This window comes from Acanthopagrus latus, chromosome 2, assembly GCF_904848185.1.
Source record: "Acanthopagrus latus isolate v.2019 chromosome 2, fAcaLat1.1, whole genome shotgun sequence".
Taxonomy (NCBI): domain Eukaryota; kingdom Metazoa; phylum Chordata; class Actinopteri; order Spariformes; family Sparidae; genus Acanthopagrus; species Acanthopagrus latus.
The window spans coordinates 13,281,233-13,294,028 of record NC_051040.1 but is presented as its reverse complement, the minus strand read 5'-3'; the positions used below and the strand labels follow the sequence as shown (position 1 = coordinate 13,294,028).

Below are 12,796 nucleotides of genomic sequence, written 5' to 3'. Positions count from 1 at the left end.
AAGCAAAATGATGTAACAGAATACATTTGGTTAGATAATTGATTTGACAGTGTATATATTATGAGCACCTATTAATACTTATTTAATTAATACATCCTTCTGTAAAGACCCAGGACATAACAGTTATAATACATTTAATCATAAATTACATTACACAAACATTAAAATGACATAACATTTATATCAAAGTATACTACTGGAGTATACTTCTACTGCACTACATCTATTTGATGGATTAAAGTTAGTAATTCCTTTACAGATTAAGGTTTCCAGTACAAGTCTATGAAACGGGATGCGTTGTTAAAGATTGAACTACAAAACAGTGTATGAGTGAAATATCGTCATAGGTATCCTACCAGCAGCATCATTATATTATATAATAAACTTAAATTCTAATATGTCTATAATAATCCATAAAGATAGAATAATACAACATTTATTTTGCACAATGACTTGTTTAACGTTAAACATTTTTTAAATGTTTTGTTGCTAACACTTCTTTATATTTTTACTTAAGCAAAATGTTGATGAATGTAGTTTCAAAGTATGATGACTTCCACAACTGTATCTGCCAAACATCCAGACGAAGTGCAATGTATATTTAGTCAAAGTAGTCACAAATAGAATGAGGAAATCAGGAAGTTTGCATAAACTAATTGAAAAATGTACTTGTGTCTGCAGCATGCAATACAGCTGTTTGCACCTTGAGCATCAACAGTATGAGGCTGTGCGAGTTACTCAGACGACACAGAGGGATTTTGCATGGCAAAGAGAAGCTGACATGACAGCATAAAGTGTAAAAACAGCCCAGCATACGCAAAAACGTGTACACCTAAATAGAACACAGCCATTGTTAACATCATTAGCGACACTTAGCATGACATAGCATGCCAAAGTGGATTAGTGTTTAATTTGAATCCCCTTTCTGTTTTGTTTTTTGGAGAGAACAGTTTACAAAGAATTGAGGAAAACAAAGACATACGTACTTTGGAAAAAAGAAATAAGCTACATAAAGACATCAAATAAGGAGAATAAAAATAATCTTAGATTAAAATTGGGAAGCGATCTAGAGAATAGCTGTTTGTCAATAAAAATTGTTAGCATATAGTATGATGAAGTTGATCACATTCAAGAGCGCTATCATCTCAGTTATGATAGTAACAAACAACCTCTCTAAGGTTTAGAGGGTAGACAAAATAAATAGGTGCAAAAAAATGAAACTCCAGATTTTGTGTAATATTTCACCAAAAAAAAGTTAAGAGATTGTTTCTGTACTTTTTTTTTACTTTTTTTTTTTTTTTTGTACAAACGGTACAAGACTTGTAAGGCACCTTGAAAGCTTAGCAACAAGACAGTTAACAGGATATATTTATTGTTGTATATCCTTAGCCTTTTTGAAACACAGTGTTACAAGTAAAAGCCAAGCCCCTCTGCAGTTTGTGTTTTAGAGCTTAGATCTCATTACAAAAAAAACCTCTAGAAACAGTTTTCTTATTCCTTCAAAGTGTTGAATTTGAATTTTAATCCTGGACATATCTCTGACCTGCACTGACGCAGCGTGGCTCCACCTTTTTATTGCCAGACAGCCAATCACAATGCATCTGCTTGACATAACACAGCACAGACCAGACAATGTTTGCTTTTATTGTGTTTATTTGAACTCAATCTGCTTTAGGGCATCCGGGACGTGGTTGTACTTTCTGTGTACTAGCTCTCTCTGCTAAATACAAAGTATCTATAGTTTTTCATTTGACACCATGACTGAGAACGGTCTACATGATATGATGTATAAACCCACCTGGTACACCTTTTTGAAAATGCCCGGATGAGCCTCGGTGGTCCGGGGTGCAGGCTTCAAACCTGTAGCTGCTTAGCGGCAGAGTGGTTCAATTCCACCTTTCGGGCGAAAGAAATGCGTAAGTTTTTCTATGGTTGATTTTGATCGTAGTTTGTAGTAAGCTGATTTAGTTCGTAGATGAAATGTTTAGTGTCTGTTATAACCGTTCTGTTTCAAATCATGGTGAATATTTGCCATTTTAAGCGCTTAAAACTTCAATAGTCGTGTGTTATTTTCACCTTTTACACCAGCGAAGCTTTTCTGTCTTCGTCACGGGATCTACTTCCTGTCAACACTTCACAATAACATTTTCCCCACAGCATTTTTCTTCATCAAAGCCATAGACTTGCTTGTAGTGTATCAAAGACTAATTGTGTCATGATTTAACTAAAATTATACTCTGCTCCAAATGAGTTATGGTTATTGGTATATTTTAGTGTTTCACTTGATTGTTCTTGGCGTGACATATCTGAATTTTTATTTTGTGTTTTGTAAATATTTTTGGTCTCCCATTCGACTTTTATTGCTTATCCATGTTTAATCCAGTTAATATCAATTAGTTATATTGTTATGATTTTGAAACACTTATATCTCGTTGTTTTAGTCATCAGAACACCATTAGGATTTAAAAAATATAAATGAATGATAGTCCATTTTGCAGACATAAATGAATGTATTTACTTTGAAATTACATCCGGTCCAACATCCCGGAAGAAGTATTTGATTGATAGTCCGTTGAAGCCAATCATCTGTGAGAACTTGGCCATCATCCAATCATATTCCTCATCTGTGTAGGCGGGTCGGTGAAAGCGGAAACCAGACTGTGTAGCGGAGAATGCACTATGTATGTCCTTGCCTGCTTGATTTTGGGATAACGTGGAGTAAAAACCTACCCTGTAATTGACGTAGGTAACTGTTTAGTTAATACCCGGTAAGACAGACCTTTGAACGTGTTTCCAGCTTCATGTTAGGCTCATAGAGACCCTGTTTAGCAAAGTAAATCAACGAATAAGTGTGCGGTTAGCCGCTGTCAGTTAGCAACATGCTAACGAGCCTAATGTTCTGGAAGTTCACTTCGTGAGTTTCTCTAAGTATTTGTAATGGTGTCTGCGAAACGGGTAGAGTATATTTTGTTTATCTGTCCTATGAAGTAGCAGGTTAATCTGGTTCAAATGATCAGCAACAATGTCGATAGTTGATTGATAAATTAAGTAATTTTTAAAGTAAAATACCAAATCTATTCTAATGTCAGGAAGACAAAACGAGTGTTGAGATATTGTTATGGGTCTTTATCACTATTTTGTTAACTGACATTGTATAGACTAATCAAAGAAGAAAAAGAAAAAAAATATTGTTACTTATAGACCCCGAATGTATTTGCATGGTCTAATCAGGGGCCAAAATATTCGGTGTACAGTGATTAGAACACATTTGAAAAAAAAAAAACATTTTAAAGCTATGGCCGTGAATCCTCTTAATAAATGAGTTTAACAGCTTATTTTGTTATTTTGGAAATTTAAATTATTTTGTCAGTTTAACACAAATTTTAATGTATTAAATGATCTGAAGATGTCATGGAATTTATTTAAGCTTTCCGTGCTTGTGGAAGATAAGTGAAAGAGCATCTTTGATAAATGCAAAAATGTTGCAAGTTGGTCGTAGAATGGCATTGAAAAGTCAATTAACAGATTATTCCGTTTGCATAATTTTTCACATTTGTTGTTCATGTTGTTGTCTGTTTGATCCTGACATGTTCCTTATTCTGTCTTCCAGATTGGACTCTGAAAGACAGTCCATTATGCCTCTTCATAAATATGCCCCCAAAATGTGGGATGCCCTAAAGCTGAAGCAGGGCATCTACGCCCGTCTCCCTAAACACTACCTCAAGTCCCTTGAGCAGAAAGAACCCACCCCAGTCCATTGGAAGCCTCTGGGAGTCGAGTACCGACGCAACCCAAAGACAGGACACAAGGAGCGGGTGCAGGACGTCCCGATCCCCATCTACTACCCTCCACAGTCGCAGGACGGCCTGTGGGGAGGAGAGGGGTGGATATCCGGCTTCAGATACGCCAACAATGACAAGGTGAGTCTCCACAACATTGATTTTCCTTCATTAGTTCTGTTTGTTGTTTTTATTATATTGGAAATCAGTCAAGTACATTAAAAAAGAGCAGATTTGAGAGAATCTGGGGACCCTTCCTAGCCCCGTGTCAGTTGTGATGCCTGACTCAACTTTTCACATAGTACTTACTATACTTCAACTACTGTAACTATGTTTTTTCCATAAATCTATTTATGTAAATTTGCAACTGTCTATCAGCCCCTCCTGTTTTCTTTTATGTTTGACTGTTTCTCTGTTGTGACATGTTTTGTACAGTTTTGTAAAGTCAAAAACTGTAAATAAAGTATTTTAATAAATTGTTTTGTATTGTTTGACATGTTCTAGACGTCATACTTCAGTCCATCCGTCTTCTGTTGTTATTGAATTCTGAATGATCTCTTTCGGTAGCTGTCGACTCGTCTGAGGAAGACCTGGAAACCGCAGGTGTTCAAAAGAGAGCTATACAGCGAAATCCTCGACCACAAGTTCACCATCAAGGTCACTGCACGCACTCTGGACCTCATCGATGCTGCCTACGGATTCGACTTTTATATTCTTAAAGTAAGAGGACACCACCTTTGTCCAACAAAAAAAGACATTTCCTACAGAGCTTTTTATAAGATTGTAAACATCCAACTCCTTTCAGACACCAAAGGAAGACCTGAACTCCAAGTTGGGGATGGACCTGAAGAGGGCTATGTTGCTCCGCCTGGCACACAAAGACAAAGAGCTCTACCCCGATGACCCTGTCAAGAGAGAGAAGGTGTACAACAAATACAAGGTAGGTGGGACACGTTCACTGAGTGATGCTAAATATGTCGGGAAAGAAAATGTGTTAAAGAAAGAAATGTTTGTTTTTCTGCCATCAGCAGCATTTTGAGATCCCAGAGGAGGAAGCAGAGTGGATGGGTCTGAGTCTGGAGGAGGCTGTGGAGAAACAGAGGCAGCTGGAGCACAAGGTAACAAAATCCTCATACACAGCACACAAAGTGCAAATACCCTCTGTTTTCAGTGAGAATAAGTGCGTTACAAATCTGAGAAATTGACTTCACATCTCTCTCCAAACTTAACCAACTTATACACCCCTGAAAGATGCAAAACAAATGCTGCTTTGTAGCGATCATGTTCAGTCTGTTCTGACTCTGTTCTGTTCTCGTCTCGTCTGTTAGGAGCCTGAGCCTTTGTTCAAGGTGTGTGTGGACAACCTGGTGGAGGAGCTACACATTCAAAAACTGTTAGAGCCGCACCTCACAGAGAAGAAGTGACCAGCTGAGCCATCTGAGCTGGACCAGAGTCAGCTTTTCAGACTGAAACATTAAGTAGGTTGAACTGTCAGACTTCTCCAGATGGTGGTGGGAGTCAACAAGTTTCTGAAAATTATTCAAGACTGATTGTACACCAAGGAGAACTCTCATTTCCATCTGGGAGTGACACAAAGGTGGATACAAATGACAAGGAGTAGTGATAATTTATATCCTATTTAAGATCCATACACTGAGTAAGATGTTGTAGGATGAAGGGAGACATCTTCATCAGCGTAAATACTCCAGAACCAGCTGTGATATGAGGCCCCTGTACAGAGTATCTAACAAAAATAAAAGATTGACTTTTTTTTCGTAAAAGTTTTTCTGCTCATATGTTCTTCAATTATCATGAAATCAGTTCACTAATTATATAATTCTCTTAAGTCATAGCATGATTTTATGTGGAAGTTAAAGGAATAATTAAACATTTTAGGGAATACAATAATTTGCTTTTACAGGAGAATATTGAGACCACTTTCATGTCTGTGCAATAAATATTAAACTGTGTACTCAGTGTAAAAAACAAACAAACTGGAAACTAGGGCAACAGCTGGACCGATTCAGTCCAGCAGTACAAAATCTGCCTACCAACATCTGTCAGGTTTATATATGAACACATTTTATCTTATTTGTTAAAGTTGTACAAAAAAACATTTAAAGAAAATGTTTTGGTCTCACAAGCAGTTATATGCCAGAGCATCTCTTGGCCCACTGAAGCCTTGTTTGTCATTGTATTAGTGAATAAAGATTTAATTTCTGTTTTGACACATATTATCAGCAGTTATGTTGACATGCAAATGTACAAGTGTTAGCCCAGATGGCTAATCTTCACCTGCTGTTCTTTGTGATCCATGAAATGACAGTTAATTATATAAATGCTTCAGTACTTAAAATGTAAAGGTTTTTGCAGGACTTTTACTTGAGGACATACTATAAAACCAGAACATGCTATGTCTGCATTTCACCATTAGATGGAACCAAAATGCCTGAAATGAGTGAAATCAACATTTACAGTACTTCAGTGGGAGATTACAATGTGTCTGTATTGTGGAGCCTACTCTGTTTTACTATAATCAAGTTACAAATAAGGAACTTCAGACATTAATCCAGCCCATCCATCAAATCTTATAAACACCACATGTCCACCTCCAAACAGAGGGTAAATGCGTTCAAGCTGTTTTCTCAGCATTTCCGTGTTAGAGGTGGAGATAGTCCTGCATTCAAAACAAACAATGTCGTAATAAACAGCACAACTGCCCCTGAAAGCAGCGCTGATGCAGCCATGGTCCTTATATGGAGCTTGAGCACACGGGGGTTTATGAAAACAAGAAAACAGCCGTTTCTCGCCTGGTTTCGCTTTCAGCACTTCTTTCTGCCGTGTGTCGGTTGTACTCGGTCGCACTTTGTGGTTGCACAATGCTATTATGGTAAGATGGGGAGTCCCTACTGATGCGGGGACTCCCGTGGGTGTTGTAACCAGGCAACAGAGAGAAAATAATATACCTTGCACCTGTAAACAGAAAGATTTACTCCTTATATAGAAACAACCACAGTGTGGAATTACCCTGTCATAAAGTGATCAGCAAATCATTCATATTAACCAAAACAAACGCCATACCACGGGCCAAATTTGGTAATATTTGGGAGTCAGATTGTAGAGGAACATCTGGCTGGTTTATCCTCAATCTCCTGAGCTAAACTAGGCTTAAGAAGTTAGTGATATTTGATTTGCAAAGAAAACATCCCTGTTTAATCTGAATAATTCATGTGAAACAGTAAAAATTCTGCGTCACATTTGCCAGCAACTTCCATCTGTATTCATTTTCCTGTCATCCCTGTTTACCTTCACCCTGTAAATATTGACTATGGTCAGTGCCTCCTTACCGATACCGTTTCGAGTCCATCTTTGTCCAAATATTGATATTTTTTTCAGTTAGGTGCAACAAACCTTTACAGCAACTCAGTTAGTTGTAGAAAAGATGAACCTGTGGAAGCCCTGTGCATCAAAAAACTTTCAGCAGATCATCTGTCAGTTCGACAATTTGGTTCAGACTAAAATATCTAAACATATCTCAACAACGAAAGATTACCAACAGTAACAACATTTTGTGCCAACTTTCATAGTTCCAATAGGATAAATGTCAATGACTGTGGTCATCCTCTTATTTATCTTTTAGCACCAGCATGAGGTCGATGTTTTAAGCTGATGTGATAGATTGATGCACAAATTCATGTTTTCCCTGGGATGTATTGTATTAACCTCAGCAATTTCTTTTACTTTTTTTTTTTTTTTTTTTTTTTTGGTCTTTTCATGACTTTATTAGACTTAACCCATTCCCGTCACCCACAGCTATACTTTTTTGTTTCTGGTCATTTATGATATGATTCATTATAATGTTTTTATTAAGCTGGAATTAATAATTCAATGGATATGAAATTTATTAACTACATCTTTATTTTTGGGAGTTTATTGTGGTCCTTGGTAGGTCTGAATGATTAATCTATTTTAAATCTAAATCACAATTTGAACCAATGCAATTAGCAAAGGCTGCGATTCATTTAGCTGTGGGATGTACATCTGACCCACATTTAAACACGTGTGTCAATGGTTTTACAAATTCATGCCATTTTCCTAGTTTGACAGTTGTGGTCACCAATAAGACGAGGCCCAAGGTGACTACATATACGCCTACCAACAACAGCAGGTTTATGGTGCGGAAAAAAAATATCCTGTGATCCAGCAGCAGTCTTTGATGATTTAAATCTATTACACAGTGAACATTAAACTGAAGCTTGACTTTTTTTAAAAAACACAAACCGAATCAATATCAGTCGGAAAAATTGCAATTGCATTTTTTCCCAAATTGTTCAGCCCTAGTCCTTGCTGTTAATATGTAGGTACAGGATTGTGTGTGTTGTCACAATATCCCCCTGCATGTGTGCAGATGTAACATTTGACTCCATCAGTGCTATGACTCTGAACATTTAATGACTGTAAACAAAAACACAAATTAAACTTACCTACATAAATGTTTTCTGTCTAGATAGTTCAAGGCTTTTGAGAAATGACGTCAAATGTAAAAATTGTAACGATTGCCTCCATAAAGAAATGTTTTTTAAAAATAAGAAGAAGAGAGAAACAAGTCTTTTTTAAATGACTGTCAATACTCTAAGCAGGTAATTTCTTACAAAACATCTGTTGACCATCAAATATTCTGCCATACTGTTAAAACTGTCTTATCTCTGCTTTTAGAGTGTCTTCTTACTGGCAATTCACAAGCAAGGCAAGTTGATGACATAGTGGCACAGTGCCAGTCTCTTATTTTCCTTTAAACGTGTGTGAATTCCCAGTAAGTTTGTTTGCTAACAGTTGTGATCACCTGGCAGAGTGGGTGTGACTCCGGTGAAAGATCTTGTGTGAACTGGTGTGAATTATTCTGAGCGAAAGTCACACCTTTCACCTCCTGAGAGCACATCTGAAATACAGAATCAGACGAGCTCCCTGATTTAATCTCTGTATGACATCATTTCCATATTCGATTGTTTCCACCTCACACAATGACTCAACCCGTCTGCTCAGTAATCCCCAGAGTCTCCACAAACCAACAGATGCATGTGAAAACCATTAATCAGACAGCTGAGGTGCAAAAAAATTGTGCAATAAGGTTTGTTTTTTTTATTTAAATATTAAAAAGAAAAAAAATACAAATATCAACAAATAACATTTATGATGTCATGTCTAAGTCATCTATATGAGACTAGAGATAACCACTTGTACATTTAAATTGTTCGATAAAATTGTTTTATTTATTTATTTATTTTTAAATAGAGTTAACACTGACATTAATATGCTAAGTAGCTAGCCCTGGACCCTGTGAGTCATGGTAGTGTCCTGTTATCAAGATGGCCTCTGCTGGGTCCCTGAAAACCTGCTTCTCCCAAGGGTCCAAACTTCCTGTACAAGTGATGTCAACACCAACAGTCCTCCCCCCTGATATTCTGAGCTCATATAGGGCTGCTAGCTGCACGGCTAACTGAGCTAACTAACAGCAGCCACAGGTTACTTCATGATATGCTGCCTCCATTATTTGAGAATGAATTCGACAGGTGGCCATTTCTTACATATTTCACCTTTACATATCCAGCTGTAATGACAGAACTACTGGACAGAAGTCTGTTTTACCTCATGAGGTTAATTTCTGCTCCGTAACTCTTTTGTCCCTCTGTCTAACCCTAGTTAAAGGTCATGAGGTTGCTGCACAACCTCATCGCTGTAGGGGGAGTACAAATCATGTTTCACCTTTCCAAGAGCACATTATCTAAATAAAATTTCTGTCCCTGTCATATTCTTTAATGACTTTGCTTCTAAAACAAATGTGCACCCCAGCAAAGATCAGGCACTTGTGTCATCCCACGTTTGTCAAAAGGGGTCGCTAGAATCAGCAAAAACTGAGAGTTCGAGGCAGTGACTCTCAACCGCCATGTGACCATTTTGAGCAGTCCTCTCATGTGCAGTCTCATGGAAATGATCATTTTAAGAGGAAGACGTTCAAGTTCAAGATCACACTTATCAACATCACTACTAAGCAAACCTGATTTTCCTTGAAGGTGTTCAGCTTTACTGCAGATGGTACATTAAGCCTTAAAAGAAAATATTCTATATTTTCTGAAATACGGCTATATTTTCTGAAATACGCCTTTTTTTTTTTTTTTCTATCTCTCTCTACACATGAACACAAGCACTGAGAACATTGTTTGTGTACACAGAGTTTACTAAAAAGAAGGTTTTTGAACTACTCACCTTCGGAGCTGGATCTCCTACACATTTGTATTGTTTGTTTATGGGGTGTGGGTTTATGGGGGGGCAATGTGCTAAACTATTCAATTACCAGTGGTAAGTAGGTTTTGTTATCTCTGGACAGAATCAGGCTAGCTATTTTGTTCTTCACACTAAGCTCAGGAGATGTGAGATCTAGTTTCATCTCAACTAAACAAACACGAGAAAAAGAAAGTAAACAAGCCCAGCTTAACAAATTTGGAAAAATTCCTTTAAAATGTAGTGGCTACGATTGTCTGTGCGAAACCTCAGACCAAACTGTTTTATAAAAATAAACCTGTTAAATTAGGCCATTAGAAAGGATGACCATGTGCTCAGACTGATGTGTGGACATGTCTGAACGAGTCCCAATAGCAGGGTACAGGGGTGTACCATTTCATGGGAAATCAAGTGCAACTCTGTGTGTATTCTAGATAAAAGGCCTTGGAAAGCAGCCCAGTGTGGAGTTTCCCCATGGCTGTAAACCATGTGCATTCAGGTCAAGTCAACAGTGACGGGCGGTGCCTGAAAAGCTAACACCTGCACCGATCGGCACACTACCAGCAGCAGTGTTAGCTGCTCATGAGGTTACCCGGTGCGCAGATGGAATACTGACAATGTTAAATATTTAAACAATTCATCTTCCACTAATGTTTGTTTACCTCTCGGTCAAAACTGGTTTTGTGGGTGTGATAGTGAACAAAGTGTAGTGATGTTTGCCGGAGCTGAACCAATTAGTCCACTATCCAGCTGGACAGTGAATCAGAGCTCTCTCTGAGGACATCGTCTCGGACTCCAGGAAGTTCTTACACTGTTTTCTGACATATACTTAACAAATAATTTACTGATACAAAAAATAATTAACAGTGCTGTACCAAGTATCCAAAAGTAAAGATACTGCTCTAACATTATCACTTTGTCAACAGTAAAAGTCACCCATGTGAATAGAACTCGAGTAAAAGTCTTTAAGTATCTGATGTTCAATGTACTTAAACTGAAACTCTCACCAAAAAGCAACCAAGGCTTTATTTGTGATTGAATATGAGTCAAACCTTTGTGTAAAAGCATAATTACGACGAAAGAGGCACTTTTAAGATTTACCATAGTTTTGTTTTTGGGCAAGCTAATTTTCAGTGGGGTGCAGGGGCACTTACTATTTTTAAAACAGTAGGAAGGCTTGACACAACATGAAACTTTGCTCGTAGTATCACCAGGGCCCCTACACCTGAACACGAGCATTGAGAACATTGTTTGTGTGACAAAGACAAAAAGTGCCATGACAGCGACGTGCCAGAGGTGCCACTGTTAACGTGAGTTGTCCAAAAACCTTCTTGCCTCTTTTGTCATAATTATGCTTTTACACAAAGGTTTGACTCATATACATTCACAAATAAAGCCTTGGTTGCTTTTTGGCAAGAGTTTCACGCTAAGTATCAGAAGTAGTACAAGTAAAAGCAAAAACACTAATATTTTCATGTATGAAATAAGAATAACAAAGAAATATTTGTTTTGACGTTATGACATCTATGGATTCTGTTGCAGATATATAAACTGAAGTTAGCATGCTAACCAGCTAGCCCTAGCCTGGGCCAGTCCAAAGCTGCCTGTGTTAGTGGTGTGAAGATCAAAACTCTCCCCTAGTGCTTCATGCCCGTAGCATGGACCACTAACTGCATTGCTAACTGAGCTAACTAGCTAACAGCAGCTACAATTAGTAGTTACTCTAGTGATATGCTGCCATTTATTTGTTTTGATTGTTAAATGGACAGGTGGCCAGTTCTAACATATTGCACCATTTAAAGTTATATGAAAAAAACCTTGCAAAATAAATCTGACACCTCATTTATCAGAAATACAACAGAAAAGCAAATGGCGTGTGTGATTTTTGAAGGCAGTTTGAGTTGTGGCAGGAATGGCTGACCCTGCCAGCAACAATTAAGACCCAGATATAAAGAGGACATTCTAGAATGTAAATATAAACTGCGATTGATCATAAATAAGGGACTGAGGTGGTTTGAGCCAATTTAAACAATAAGGTTTTTAACTTTGAGAAACCTTTGCTACGCTAAGAGCAGGACAAGTAGAATTTGTGAGTCGCGATTTGTGAACACATCATTCATTGTTTCTTAAGCTTCCTTTTGGATGCGTTCTTGCGATGTGGCACCTGGTCGAAATGTTTATCTATCTGAGTCCCACCCTCAAGACCCGCTCGCTGGTTGGGGACGTCCCAATTGAGCAAAATAAGAAAAAACAGGAAGGGGGTAGGGATCTCTGACATACTTCAAATTCCAGTCTGTCATCGGTTATGATCAATAGGGATTATTTTTGTGTGGGTCTGAACATGTTTTATGGGAAAATCCTACTCATTCACGCCTTTAAATTGGACTTTGACATTAAGGTTAGGTCAAAGTGTATTTTCCAATCTGTCTCAATCTATGAAAATTTCGTAAGTGGCTTTACAAGTTTCCCAAGTAGTCCGTGGTCTTGCAAAAGACTCAGCAAAAAAACTGAAAGGAGAAACAGAGAATTTTCTCAGCCTGGATTACTGTAAGGTGTGACAGCCAAGTTTTGGAGAATGAAAAAGCCTTTGTGTTGCTTGTTTGAGGTTAAGACGCCGCAACCAAGCAGGCCAGCAAGGTGTTCGACAACAAAAACAAAGGATGCTTCTCATCTGACTGTTTCTCTCTTATTTTCGTGGGAAAACGAGTCATTCAGCGTTGTCTTGTGACAATGCTGCC

The 12,796-nt window shown here is 37.9% G+C and overlaps 1 protein-coding gene and 1 non-coding gene across 6 annotated transcripts; both read left to right on the top strand.

The window, feature by feature from the left end:
* The first annotated feature begins 1,787 nt into the window (after window positions 1-1,787).
* On the top strand, window positions 1,788-6,013 carry mrpl28 (mitochondrial ribosomal protein L28). Of its 5 annotated transcripts, none has more exons than XM_037084712.1 (6): window positions 1,788-1,916; window positions 3,611-3,920; window positions 4,347-4,499; window positions 4,585-4,719; window positions 4,808-4,897; window positions 5,108-6,013. In XM_037084712.1, the coding sequence occupies exons 2-6, from the start codon at window positions 3,636-3,638 to the stop codon at window positions 5,201-5,203; spliced, it is 759 nt and encodes a 252-aa protein (XP_036940607.1). In that variant the 5' UTR covers window positions 1,788-1,916; window positions 3,611-3,635; the 3' UTR covers window positions 5,204-6,013. The 5 variants fall into 5 exon arrangements, with proteins under 5 accessions (XP_036940607.1, XP_036940590.1, XP_036940582.1 ...); XM_037084695.1 differs by lacking the exon at window positions 1,788-1,916 and adding an exon at window positions 2,633-2,742; XM_037084687.1 differs by lacking the exon at window positions 1,788-1,916 and adding an exon at window positions 2,633-2,768.
* Window positions 1,820-1,906, top strand: trnastop-uca. The gene has a single exon. It is a non-coding gene; the product is annotated as a tRNA-Sec (tRNA).
* Window positions 6,014-12,796: the final 6,783 nt, after the last annotated feature.